Here is a 14,692-nt window from a genome sequence, read left to right as displayed (position 1 = left end):
AATAATAAATATATTAAACGATTTATACAACATGCTGAGTAAGATATCTTGGAGAACATTGTCAAGATTTGTTAAAGCAAATCACATTTAATCTCGAACGGATACATTCTAAATAAGATGAATAATGAAAATACGATATCTAAATCGCGTTTAAACTGAATTTATTAATTTACGAGACAATGATCAGAAATAAATAAAATTTGTTACCGCCGGAGTAGCAGAATGTCGACGTGGTATTGGCGGCGGCATATCATTTCCGGTGGGCGGTGGTTGCGGAAGCACTGAAGTTCTAGCTGGTAGACTAACGCTATGGATTCTGCTCTCCCTGAAATACAAAATATATTACCGCTGAAACTTAGTCATCTTCCTTTCAATTTTAATTAATTAATAAAATAATTTAAATTAAAGAAAAATAATTAATTAATAATTAATAATCTTTACATTGACAATTATTGCGATCGATAGTTCTTCCTTATTACTAATAAGCAATTATTTTAAACAATTTATTATCTCGTTACCACAAACACCTAAAAAGAATATAAAAGATAAATAATGTGGAAATTCTTAAATGCACATGAATTATAATATTATCGTAATTTGACAAGTCGTCGAAGTAATCTTTGCTTTGCGGAAACAACATACATGTCATACTTCGCATCCTTTCTCGGATATTATACTTAGTAAATTGCATAGATATTCGTAAATTGTTGCTGTCTCCAAGTCGTAGAGATTAATAGACATTGAAATGGCCATTGGATTATCCAATCGCAATGTTGGCCGTTAAGACCTCGAGCGCCGAACATTAAAGTTACGCACGACGAAATAATATTATATAGCTCCGCGTTATTTTACAAATATCTATCTCTAGTAATTTTTATACCGACATGCGTCTATCTAGACAGAAAGACACATTGCGGCTTTATTTTCCAGGAATCGTTATGTTATCTTATAACTGCAAAGTTCGTGTATCTGCTTTTAAAAATGTTCATGTATTGCGTATCAAAGAGTATTACGATATTCACATATCAACAATTTATTGCATACATAGCCTTCACCGAATATTACACTTTTTCAATGTCATATATTTCTCGCGTAAGATAAAAACATTTCCATGACAAAGTATATACAAGTGTGTAATGAAAAATAATAATTAATTTTTTTAGAAATTGTGATTGCTAATCGCATTTCTTATACATACAATCAAAATGTAAAACGTATTCGATAAAATATAATATATAATATAAAATATAAAATAATATATTAATTTTTAATCAAACGATTCTACATATATGTGTTATATATTTATTGTTATTATTATTACTTCACATCATATCTTTACATTTTGATGATGGCAAAAAATTATTTCTCGTAAAATTCGCGTTTCAGTAAAAGCAGATATATATATTTAATCAAAGCTATTTTATACGCAATAATAATCGTGCTTGAAAAATTACTTTAAATATACTAAAAGATCTAAATAATATTTCTCATTTTACTCAAGCCGTTTCTCATGTAAAATCATCCTTTTTACATCTTTCATTATAATATATACATCGTATATTATATATATACTATATTCTTTTAATGTCGTATAAGAAAAATAAAAATATTTCTATGATAAAATGTATAATTGTAATAAAGAATATAAGTACCCCTTCTAGGCACGAAACTGTGAATGTTAATCGCATTTTTAGTATATATATATATGTAAACGCTGCTCGTCCGAGTCAGTAACTCAGAAACGTGTAGGTTAACGTAACTTGAGTGTCAGTAAGCGCTACAGAATGCGATTGTTGTGCTTATCATTAGCGCTTGCTATAATCTATATTATGGCAATCGTGCACGGTCCTAGAGTAGAAGCGAGAGCAACCACTACTTCTGATGCTTCTTCTTCTTCCTCTGAAAGTTGGGAAGTACCTGCGAAACCAGCCACTCCTGAGCAAACCGTCGAAGCATTTGCTTTAGGCATACCAACTCTTCTTGGCGTAAGCTTTAATTATAAACTCTGTACTCAGAGTTTTTTAATAAATTAGCAGTATATCCCGAGCAATCATGATAACTTTAATCGCGTCTCTCGCTAAAAATATTGGATTGATCAAAAAGTCTTTCCGTTTTTTTTTTTTTTTCATAAGATAGCTGTAGCATCGCTTTACGTGATTAACTTACAATTATCTCCAGTTTCCCATGCGCATACATAAACTGACATTTGTTGACGTTTCATTGCGTCGTTCAAAAAAAAAGGAGTAAAGATCGTGTTTAGATCGTATGGTATTAGCTTGAAAGTGGAAAAGAATAAGAAGTGTGTATTTTCGGCTTTATTACTATTAATATCGATTTTATCACTAGGATGAAAATACTTGAAAGATGATAGAAAATAATCGGATAAAATGGGACTTTCTTTCTTTCTCTCTCTTTTCCTTTTAATATACATTGTTTAATAAAGTTTTATACATAAAATCATCTCATCTTCTAAAGTTTTATACAAGATCTTCTCTTCTTCAAATTTCTTTCAAAAAACGAGAAGATTTTTACTCAATCCAATATATCGATTTACAGAATTTAAAGATGTTTTAGAGACGTTTCGATATACTAACTTAAAAATAATATATTTGAATTATATAACTAATTAGTATTTTAATTTTCAGGAACTGATTTATGTATTTATATGTATATGTTTATCATATATATATCCATTATGGGTATATTCATTATATATATATCCATTATATATATATTTATTAGAACTACTTTAATCTTTTTATATTTTATACAAAAAGATAAAAAGAGATCGTAATATACAGGTGCTTAAAAGTAAATTGGCTTGATAGTTATAAAGTAAACTGCTTTCTTCTTATTTCATTAAGGGAGATCTGGACACTCATCGGAAAAAATTGCGAGCATTTTTCGTACAATGCTCGAAATAATATAATATTTTTTTAAATAAAATAAAAATCTTTAAAATCAAAATAAAAATACTATTATATAAATAAATAAAGCAATATGTACATAATTTCCGCATATAAAATTTCGTTTCTCTGCGAGCACGAAAATTGTCACACCGTTTTAGGACCATAATAGTAAAATTACTCTTTTGACATTCTCTACAACATTGTGGAAATCCAATTTTGTCCATTCGTTATCATAAAAATGCTTCAGCTATCAGCGTTTTTGAGATTTCAGCTTTAATAATGTTAAATTATAAAAGTGTCGAAATCTTCCACATGTTGAAGTGGTTCTAAACTATCTTATATTAATTACAATTGTATTTTTACGGAAAATTCGACCCCTTAATTCAGTATAGATTTCTATCTTTCTTGATCTTTTCTTCAATAAAATCATGTAAAAATACCCAAAAAATATGAACCTTATCATTATGAAATTTAGTAATTCATAGCGATAAATATTTATATTATTATGTTTTTTCTTTCTCCCTTTACGGAATAACACATACAATGAAATATTTTAAAATATTGTATAAATTGTTGAATGTGTGTAGAAAACGCGCTTTTTATTGGACATATAATTTCTTACATGTAATAAAATTATTTATTTTTATTAGGGGCTCTATTGGACACAACTAGCCTGGGAAACGGTAAGTACGCATTTGTACCCTATTTGTAAGTACAGACAGAAAGAAAATTACGCTTTATGAGCGCAATTATAAGAATATAATATCCGTCATTCATGATCCATATCTTAAAATTGTTTTGTAAAAGCTCAAATGTATGTGTATGTTATATAAAAACAAACATTTCATATGTACGTTGTATAAAATTACAATAAAAATATTAATTAATTTAATTTAATTTTATTTTGGGAATATATTTTTCCTTTAATGATAATGTACGAGCAGCATTTTTTGAAAAAAAAGATAATAATTTAACAATTTAATAAAATTAAATTCTAATTAAATTTAATTTTAATATAAAATTTTATATTGAATGAGATGCGTAAAAGAAATCTTTTTATAAGTCAAAATTAATCCAGAGTCTGCCATACGTGCGGCTGTCGCACTGTTTACTGTCTAACAATAAGAGTTAAAGCAAAATAATCTTTTGTTATTTAGATGTACAACAACTCGATGCACATATCAAGTAAAATAAAATCTAATCCATGGCTGGCAGAAACAGTACAAGCGTACATAAATAAGTCACTAACTTGGTAAATACGGAGGAACTATGCCGGAGACATACATTGATATGTATATTTTCAAAGGAAACATTAAAATATATATCTAATGATTATAAATTATAAACAATTATTTTGCTATTACATGATAAAAAATAAATAACATGTTTAAATTTATAGTATTGTATCTTTATTGCAAAATTTGTGTGTAGCATAATGTTACGAAAATTAACACCATCTTGTATTTAAGATGCTATTTTTCAATTATATATGTTTATCATTATTTTTATATGTTTAAAGTAGTGTTTGATTCTTTGAAGTAATGAATGCATATTAAAGGTAAAGAATGGATATATAGTTACTTCATATATTATAGAATAAAAACACAAATTTTTGTTATAATCAGTAATATGTACATTATTTCTGGTTAAATTGTACGATAATGATATTTACTATTATAATCAATGATTTATAAATAAATGGATTCTGTGACGACAAAAGCTCACTTTATATTCTGTTAATGCTTATCATTTTTATATTCTGTTAATGCGCGATTCTATGTATTTTGATAATACATCATTTTCATATTACCCAAGAAAAAATGGACTTATGTAATTATATAAGATCCTATATAATCAAATTCAAAATTTATCGCAATATGATCTTATCTTAGATAATCATATTCGTTAAATCTGATTATACATATATGAAAACAGATCTAGTCGAATATGATCTTATATTGCAAATAATAAAATATTATTATATATATGATTATATAAAATTACATATATTATAAGATATTTTTGTAACTAATTATGTATATTGTACATCTGACTCTATTATACAATTTTTTCTCGGGTAATCATGAATAAAAAATTAGTTAAATGTAAAATTTATTTGAAAACGTACATTTATTATTTATATTTTAACATTTTGATTAGTGCACGTGTACCACACAACGCATACACGTACGCGCATATAAACAAAGTTATTTCTTTTTTATTATTTATAACAGCTCAATAAAATAAATATGAATATTTTATTATCAAGGCCATTGTATACATAATATCGATTACGAATGCGCTGCTTGAAAAATACAGTTGTTTAAAAACAACTTTTCAAGTCATATCTTTATGCGCTACATATAACTTGAAATGGAGGTCAGTTTTAATACACACGTTTTGCATATTTCGCGGTATATAATGTGTTATGTAAAGATTAATATTTTTATTATTTTACGTGATCTATTATATAGGCATACGTATCAAGACTTCAAACTATAAATATATTAATATTCTCTTATATCAGGTCTACCGGAAAGTTCTGTCCGTTTTTGGAATAAAACAAAATACAAATTTTTATTACCGTCAATAAACTTTATTAAATAATGTAATTGCCATTATTCGGAGAAGTATTGTCAGCAACTGGATAATTTAAATACAGCAGTCCAAGAAAAGAGGCCGGCGATGTACAATAGGAAGAACATCATACTGCATCATGATAATGCCAGGCCACATGCTGCTTTGGAGACTCGTCAAAAAATTGCAGAACTAAGCTGGGAAATTCTGTCGCATCCACCATATTCCCCGGACTTAGCACCCACCGACTATCACTTGTTTTTGTCCTTACAAAATTTTTTAAGGGGCAAGAAATTCAAAAATGAAGAAGATATCAAACAAACACTGGTTCAATTTTTCGCATCAAAAGATAAAACATTTTTCGAAAAAGGGATATACAAATTGCCCTCACGCTGGCAAGAAATCATTAATAATAATGGCAATTACATTATTTAATAAAGTTTATTGACGGTAATAAAAATTTGTATTTTGTTTTATTCCAAAAACGGACAGAACTTTCCGGTAGACCTAATATATTTACGTTATTGAAAAATTGCTTTAAAATTATTGTACCTAAAAATTAAATTCTACGTAGATTCGATTCTTTTCAACGTAAATAAAAAATTTGAAATATGTGTTTCTTTGATTGATTGCCACATTATTTCCCTTTTCCCTTTTGTTTTTATTTTCAACTTTGCTTTGTTCTTTTTGCTTCTGCAAGAGGATTCGGGTCGGCTTCAGCCTTCGCCCATGAATTGGGATTAGCAAAAGCAGTGGCAAGAGATAATCCCTTCAGGCTCGGCCAAAGTTCTACTATAGATTTTAGGGATATTGTTATTGTGCAGACAAAAATCCTGAGACAAAAATCACAGATTTTCATAGAGTTCATGATATTCGACAAGATTACGAACAGCAATTGCAGGTCAAAGCGTTTTATATTCGAAATTTATACCAAGAAAAAAAGTTCGATAGGAGTGGTATAAGTAATAGATTATATATTATATAAATAAACTGAATTTCACTGAACATTTGTCTTTAAATATCCTGGTCAGTTATATGTTCAATAAAAAATTTGGAAATGGTTCATCTATCGTTTGAAACTGAGGAAGTTGAGCTAATTTTATTAAGACTAAATAAAGACAAGTGTATTAAAGGTGTTAAAATAGATTATCTCTTATCATTATTATTTTTAATCTCTCACGTGTTTGCATTTTTATAAAAACGCAATTGATATTTTCAATTCAAATATTTTATCAGTTTATATAACATTTGCGACTAATCTCTTCAATATTTCAGCCCTACATTATGCAATAATACCGCTTAAACCGATAAAACGCGCTTTGAACATGCAAATATCAAATACTTTTTTTTGCATGATTTCATAACTTTGTATAAATATTTATATACAAAGCTGTGAAAGTTGTCTCTACATATATATAAACTTATATAGATATTCTAATTATCGCTTTTTCTATATACCTTTTTTAATTGAGTCAGCTGAAGCGTTATAACTACGATAGGTTTTTTTTATCACACCATGCAACAACAAAGTTTGTATCTCCAGTGAAAGTATTATCCCATACATCGACCGCACGTTTATATATATATATAACTCGTCACGGGTATTAAGCTCGGACAATCGCATTATTATAATTAATGCGCAGCAAGTTGTTATTTAAGTGGAAGAGAGAGAGAGAGAAGAGAAGAACAGATTCACTATCTGATTAAGCACGCCGTCTGATTAAATAACCCCGCTGAGTTTATACTAAATTAATTACAGATGGGTATGAATTGTACTCTCCACAAAATTCACGACACTTCTCTCTCTCATTATTACATCATATAGCAAAACTTGAAATTGCCAGCAAAAGAGATTAAACTATACTACATTCTTTTTTTTTTATTGAAACAAAGATGAATAAAACTATCACAGCATACTTTTTAAAAGTACGCAATTAATATGTAGTTGTACGTGGACATTTTCTTACCTTGGCCGACGTGTCGGACTCGTATCACCATCACGCGATTCCGTAGTGGACATATTGATTTCTGTAACATGCAAAGCAAAAATACGTTTTTTTTTGACAAAGTTAAATATATACGATATGATACAATAAAAAAATTTGAAATAAGTCAGTAAGGTTCTATAATATATTGTATCTTGCAGTTAAGAAAACCGAATAATGTTATAATGTAATATTGGGTGTATAATTTATAAAAAGATTTCATCCAAGAAAAAAATCCCGCTTAAGTATTAAAGTTAATAAATTTCTTACGACCAAGAGAAAATTCCAGATAGCGTAGCTGTGATTCCATTGGCATAATATTTTATGATTTAAAAATTTTATAAAAATATTAATAAAACCAATCGCGCGGTCCTCCCTTTATTATTTTTGCTATTTACTTGCTTTGAATATTTCTTATTGTAAAATAAAGGATACGATGAAATAAAAATAAAACGAAACGAAAGAAAGAAATATTCTCTATATTCTTCAATTCTATCGCAAAAAGTAATTTCGATGTAAGAGGATGTCACCGTGTAAGAGGAATATCCGTATACGTCCACTTTCTGACTACGATTTCCGACAAGTTCAATGACAAAATACTAAAATCGCTAATAATGGATTAAAGCTCTCTTTAATTTGTCTGACATTGATGTGTTACGGAAACAGATACACGCACGACAACAAAAGTATATATAAGTTATGATTATTATTTATTACTGCAAGCGGGTCGAATCGTGCAGTATCAGCGTATCGATATGCGATTTCAAATCAATATAAATGTGATATCGTGTGCGCGCGCAACGCTTCGACAAGATTCGCCCTTTAACCGTAAATTGTCGGTTTGCAAATGATGACATCTTCGACCTCACCGTCCCTTTGCATGCCGTATGAAAGCGCGAGCTAGTCAATTTGCTTTCATGTCTGTATACTAACGTACATACATAAGCCGCTCGTATTTGATCGACTGATGAAGAGAGTTCTAATCCGGACCTCTGCTCGAAATCGATCTACCGCTCCGTTACACTTCCGTTTCACATTCAACTGTCGTGTCATGCGATTTTCATTTTGTCATTTAGAAGTAATCCGGAACTTGTTTTTGTAATCAACAGATGCGCAATACACAAACAATCGTGATCGTTTTTTTGCGAAATTTTTTTCCCCTGACAAATTTCGCAAAAGTTTCTATCTGTATCACTGTTTATAAAGTTGAGCGGATTTTTTTGCTATTGCACACTCTGGTCCTCTGTTGAATGAAGCAATATTTAACAATCAGCGCGGTATTCTACTTTATTTCTCTTCTCCAAATCGTTATTTGTTTGCGAAAAAAATTTTTATATAGAAAAAAGATAAAAAAATATTTTAAAAAAATGCACGATATTGTGTAAAAAAATCTTAATATATAAATGTATGTATATAATTATACATGTGTGAATGGTCAATATTTGCACTATGTTATTATAATTTTGATGATTTATTAATTGAAAACATAATTCAAAATGTTTATTCAATAATTAATTCCCGAGAAAATAATTTAAATGATGTAAAATGGAAATGTTAATGTAGGAAGCAATTTCTATATTTACGTTAAATATTACAGCGACGACAGTTACTCTAAACGTATGCGATTTGTTCAAATTAATAGGTTGTAGCTATAATTACAACAAAAATCTATTGTAAAATTTAACGTATATTACGTTAATATATGTATATTACGTGTTCTAAGGTTCATCGAAATAAAGAAGTTTTCTTACGGTTTTATTCTGCGGGGATATATTCTCGCAATCAAATCTTTAGAATATTTGTCACGTAAAACTAACATAAGAAAAAAGAATTCTGATCACATGCAGGGGGACTATTTTACTCGATGTGTAGCTAATTGCTTTTTATGAAGCTAGCTTTGTAGCCGGGATGTAATCCTCCTATCGACGTACAACTGCGTAAACGAGAAAAAGGATCGTCGGAATTTCTTCGGTGGCGCCTCGGCCACTTTTCATTATACAGCTACTTGAGCGACCGCTTGTGCGGACTGTCAAGGATATTGCGCGTGAAAACGCGTTGCCTCGAGAAAATCAGTTTCATCGTACTATTCGTCTTCTCCTCAATTCACCTTATCTCTACTCTATGTTTTCTACGTCATTGACTTTCAATGCAAAATATCTCAGAATTAAACTGAAAAATAGACACTCGCACGGTATCATTCTTTGTGAAGTTTGGATATAGGTTTCAATTTTTGTTAGCGCATAAAGAGATTGGGAAATAGATAATTTTTTAATTTTGTAAATGACTGAACATATGAAGAGAGTTTTTTGCGAATTAAGCGTTAGAAGCGTTTGATAATGGAATGCTATTTGTCGTTTCATTTAGATGCGGAATTCGCTTTCACAGAATATTAGTTTTTACTAAAATGCCGAACGTTGGAATTTCGAAAGTTATGAATATTCCTTTGTTTATTGGTATAGATTAAAATAAAAAATAAAAGGATAAACGTGGCAATGCATTCTTTAATCTTGAATGTTTCTTCCTGTGATCCCACTACATGCATACGTTCAAGTTGATATCTGATTCATTTTCTACTCTCTCTTTTATTTCTTCTCTTTAAAGATAATCCGCAGAAGCTTAAACATAAAATATATTAAACTTCAACTGTGTTACAATGCGTATCAATTTTCTGATAGAATCCTATAATTCACAATCAATGCGGCACGTGGAATATTGAATAATAAATGGAAACATAAATTCTACATTTAATAACGAATAACCGATAACACATGCCTTCGAAAGTGAAGTGATATCGTTAACGCTTTATATCGTTCTTGCAAATTTAATTCCACGCTACGAGCAAGGACGAATTGTTCTTGTGTTTAATGTTTAAATATATTTGCATTAGCTGCATCTCGGTGAAATTACTATCTGTCTGCTTATAACGTGAATAATCAAATGCTCTATGAGTAAAAAATATGTATTATATATGATTTATCCATTATATATCTTTATGACTAACAATAAGCTCCGAAAATTAAAATTTTATCAATATAAACTTTAGCTAAAATTAACTAAAGAATGTAATTTTAATTCTACAAAATGTAGTTCAACAAAAAGCTCTCAGTTCTACAAAAAGCTCTTCCTTTACAATTATTCGAGAATTATTGATATCTCGACTCGATTTTCGCTAAGAAAAGATCATTTTTATATTTGCCAGAGAATCTGCTATTAAAAAGACATTTTGTATATATATACATATTGCATGCACACACATATATAAGTATAAAAAACGTATAACATGTATTTTCGTGCGCTTTATCATCTTTGTTACGTCCTAGAGCGCGAATTTCATGACAATAGCGAATCGGCAAACAATACGTTTAATCAGTACTGGTGGCAGCCAATTAATACGCGGAATTTGCAGTAAATCTCACTTAAAAGGACAGTTGCTGTAATTAGAAATCTACCCCTCTCTTACTCACTCTCTCACTCGCTCTATGACATATCGTTTAATTCATCTCTCTCTACCATGTTCTCTTCCACGCTTCGTCGCGTGACCTACTATAGAGAATTTCTCTATATCGATTCGTCAAATATACTCGATAGTGCTATATCTCTCGATTTATATGTATTTTTTATATTTTTAAAAAATTAATAAGAAAAAGTAGAACAGTATGATATATCGCGCGCGAGACGTTTCTATCATATATAATATACTTATATATAAGTCAATATTTAAGATAACTTAGTGTAACATTTTTACACATTAACAAAAAAATAGTAATCCTAAATAATTGCAGTTTTTTAATATATTTTAAAAACTGAAATAGATATATGCCTTAATCTTTATTTTATATATAAAATAGAATGAAAGTCATGAAGAATGAAAAAACATAAAAAAAAAGTTATTTCATCAAAACAACATATATTAATATGATATATAATTTAAATTATCCAATAATGTATATATAATATACAATATAAATTAAGCTGTATAAAGCTGTATAACATAATTATTATCGGTTATATAAAAATCAGTTTGCTCTTACACATCAATGTTAGTAACTTGTCGAAAAGAAAGCGGAACACGTGAGCGATAAAAATGTCGTTATTAAGCAACATAAATGTAAAAGATTGTAAGCATCTTCTCTGCATATGTATAGGCGTAATTATTCGAGCGCCGCCGGAAACTCATGCTTTTACATTATAAAGATAGAATGATTAAAATACTCATTATTATTTAACTGAGTTATTATCTTATGCGGAATAAATACGAAATATCGCAAAATTACCGTCACTTTTATGATTCAGAAATTCTTTTGTACATTGTTTTCGTACATGTTTAATAAATAAACAAAAATCTGATTAACGGTTGTCGTTTTTTAACGTTAAAATTAGACGTCCTTGTAACTAAGCGTCGAATTAATTAATCTGTTCCAGTAAAAAATCAATTTGATATTAATTAAAGTTTTGTTATTCATTTGCATTCTTAAAATTCGATTTACGAAAAATCTCGCTTTTATAATCATCACATTTATAATTCAGAAGATATAAACATTTCGCAAATTTGATTTCAAATTAATCAAAGGAATTATAAATAAAGGACTGCAATCCTGAATACTTTGTATGAAAAAGTGATATTGTGTATGTACAAAATCTAATATTAAGTCAAAGGAAGGTAGAAACTCTGAAGCGACCACAACAGGATTTGATGTAATCATGTCGTATAACGGAAGCCGTCTTAGTGCCGTTTCTTAATCATCCTGTAGATTAAATCAATTTATATCCTTGATAATATTGCGCAAAGCTCTCCCCTTTCCTCGTTTACTTTTGCAAACTCAATCAATTAATTCATTCAATTCGATAACCGGCGCTTGCGTCTGCAATCTCCTCGAGAAGCATTCTTACAACGGATAAGATCGAACAATCTTGTTCCAATTTGCAGAAAAATGAAAAAAGGATTACGAATGTCGAAAATCTCTCGTGATATTGTATATATAAAGTAGGTCTGGACATTGACTTCCAAAAAAAGAAAAAAACGAAAATGAATAAAAGAAAGAAGCAGGAAGATATATATATAAAAAGTGAATATATATATAATATTAATAAAATAATAAATAAATGAATTCCTGGAAAAAAGATACGGTAAAAATTTTATTTCTAAATCGTAAAAATATTATTTGATTATAAAATAAAATTAATTGGAATTATTTTTGCTCGATAGATGCCAGAAAAGGGAAAGGATTTTTAGAAAAAAACTTGAGAATCTTGTTTGATAAAATTGGGTAAAATATCCTAAAATATATTAAGATAAGGGGGATAGAGAAGCGAAGAGAGAGAGAGAGAGAGAGAGAGAGAGAGAGAGGAGGAGAGAGCTCTCAAGCCCTCTTAAAATCGACGTAATTTCCTCCCTTTCTTATCCATTATGGAGACCAGATACAGTAAAGATATAATAGTCTTAATAACGTGTTATATTTTTAAAACCTCGTTTAATTATATTTAATCGCACAGCTTTAGATGCGTAAGATCCGTGAGTTAAAAGTTTGAAGAAAACTTTTAAAGCAATTATTAAATCAAATTATTTAAACTTCCTTTAAATGCAGGATATGTTTCAGATCGCAAGAAAAAAATGAATATTTATATCTCTTTTATTATTTCTTTAAAAAATTTGGAGTAAATTTTGATTAAAAATATTGTTCTTTTTCGAAGTAAAAGATCTGTTAAAAAAAATATCACTCCAAATGAACTTAGAGACGCGAATAAGTGACAAAATTTTGTTTGTTATTTAAATTGAAATGGACTTCAGTTCAATATAAATTTCAGTTTGAGACTTTAAGATTACGATATGAAACGATAAAAATGTTGAAACATAAAAAGTTCAACATCCTCAATATCCGCATTAAAGAAATTCTTTCTCTAAATTTCATAGAAAAATATTGTTGCGCGTTAATATTTCAACAAATATGCGTGAAAACAATTTAGTACAAAATTTTTCTTCTGTTCAATATGCAGATCAATATGCTCTGTTTTCAATAGATAGAGATACTCTTGATGAAGCGTTTGTAAGCGGATGTAAGCATTCACGCAAACGGATTACGCAGTCCGAAACGGCAACAAATAACTTGCGCGATATGCTTGAATCGTTATGCTATTCTACAATTCGTGTTTATGACACGAGAGAGAAATAAATATTTATATAATTATGATAAATCTCTCTTCCCGCTTCTCCCCGTCTTTCCCTTACGACTATTTGCTCTTTTGTCGCGGAAAATCGTGACTATGTTATATTTTATTTTGATTTATTAAAACGAACGAATCTTCGAATATTGCACGTAATTTCATTGCGACAGTCCTTCAGCTTTGCGTGAATTTACCTCGAAAATACTGAAGAGCGAATTTATTCCGGCGGTGGAAATTTCGGAATGTCCGATAGTTATCTACGTATCTGTGTATACGCTTGTCCATTTCTCGCCGAAAACACGCCTTTATCGATCTCGTGGGTATAGGTAGGTATATCGCTGGTCTCGTGTATTAGTCGCATTCAAAATTCAGCCGGCCCGTAGCTGTCGATACAAGTATACGCGCGATTAAGTGCGCGTACGTGTCGAAAGCCGTCATGTATCGCAAACGCGGCCTCCGCCGCAAAACATCTCGCTCTTTACGGTTTTTTTTTTCTTTTTTTTTCTCTCTCTTCCTCTCTCTTTCTCACCTTCACAGATCCACTTTTACATCTTTCCTCGCTCAGTCTCTACATACATAAAAATCCTTTTTAGCTATATGTATACACGTATAGCGATACACAATGCTGGACGAGAAAATCCTCGAATCCTTCGGCCTATATTCGAGGATAAAATGGCATAATGGCATATCGCGTAGAATAACTTCGGAACGATCGAGTTATTGAGTGACTGGAGATAAAATTAAATGTCTTACGATATATACGTTTGCGAGATAATAGTGATTGTACATCGAAAAAGAATTTGAAAGAGAGCGGATCGATCATTTAAGAAGAATGAGAACGAAAAATACGGAAGAGTATCGACTGTTTTATCTCCGTCATATTAATACGTAGGCTTTAGATAATCGCGATAAATATGACACATTTCCCAATGATAAATCCGATAATCGTCGTAAACGACGGAGAAAAATAAGAGAGAATTATACTAAATCGAAAATATATTGACAGCATATAAATATATTCAGTTTTGACATGTAGACATGAAATATTTAGTTTGCGCG

The 14,692-nt window shown here is 29.7% G+C and overlaps 2 protein-coding genes across 3 annotated transcripts in view; one reads left to right on the top strand and one right to left on the bottom strand.

Moving 5' to 3' along the window:
- Positions 1 to 14,692, bottom strand: part of LOC115234652 (atrial natriuretic peptide-converting enzyme) — a 46,113-nt gene that overhangs the window by 25,590 nt on the left and 5,831 nt on the right. The window contains exons 1-3 of one of the 2 annotated variants that reach the window (XM_029805885.1): positions 7,742 to 7,775; positions 7,454 to 7,514; positions 208 to 325 (exon numbers count right to left, since the gene is read on the bottom strand). In XM_029805885.1, coding sequence (XP_029661745.1) covers positions 208 to 325; positions 7,454 to 7,506 — 171 coding nt within the window. In that variant the 5' untranslated portion in view covers positions 7,507 to 7,514; positions 7,742 to 7,775. Of the gene's footprint in view, positions 1 to 207; positions 326 to 7,453; positions 7,515 to 7,741; positions 7,776 to 14,692 lie in introns of those variants that run through there. The other variant, XM_029805876.1, reaches the window with a different exon arrangement.
- Positions 1,677 to 4,628, top strand: LOC115234669. Its single transcript, XM_029805896.1, has 3 exons — positions 1,677 to 1,985; positions 3,560 to 3,592; positions 4,067 to 4,628. Exons 1-3 carry the CDS (start codon positions 1,785 to 1,787, stop codon positions 4,163 to 4,165), a joined length of 333 nt encoding a protein of 110 aa, XP_029661756.1. The 5' UTR covers positions 1,677 to 1,784; the 3' UTR covers positions 4,166 to 4,628.

This window comes from Formica exsecta, unplaced genomic scaffold (genome assembly GCF_003651465.1).
Source record: "Formica exsecta isolate Colony F162 unplaced genomic scaffold, ASM365146v1 scaffold108, whole genome shotgun sequence".
Lineage (NCBI taxonomy): Eukaryota > Metazoa > Arthropoda > Insecta > Hymenoptera > Formicidae > Formica > Formica exsecta.
Note: the sequence above shows the minus strand (reverse complement) of the source record. Positions and strands in the feature narration are given on the sequence as shown.

What these genes read in the sequence shown, in the direction of transcription:
- LOC115234669 (XM_029805896.1), top strand. Translation starts at nt 1,785, where the DNA reads ATGCGATTGTTGTGCTTATCATTAGCGCTTGCTATAATCTATATTATG. An exon ending in GCATACCAACTCTTCTTGGC is followed by an intron (nt 1,986 to 3,559) that starts GTAAGCTTTAAT and finishes TATTTTTATTAG; the next exon opens with GGGCTCTATTGGACACAACT. An exon ending in CACAACTAGCCTGGGAAACG is followed by an intron (nt 3,593 to 4,066) that starts GTAAGTACGCAT and finishes TTTGTTATTTAG; the next exon opens with ATGTACAACAACTCGATGCA.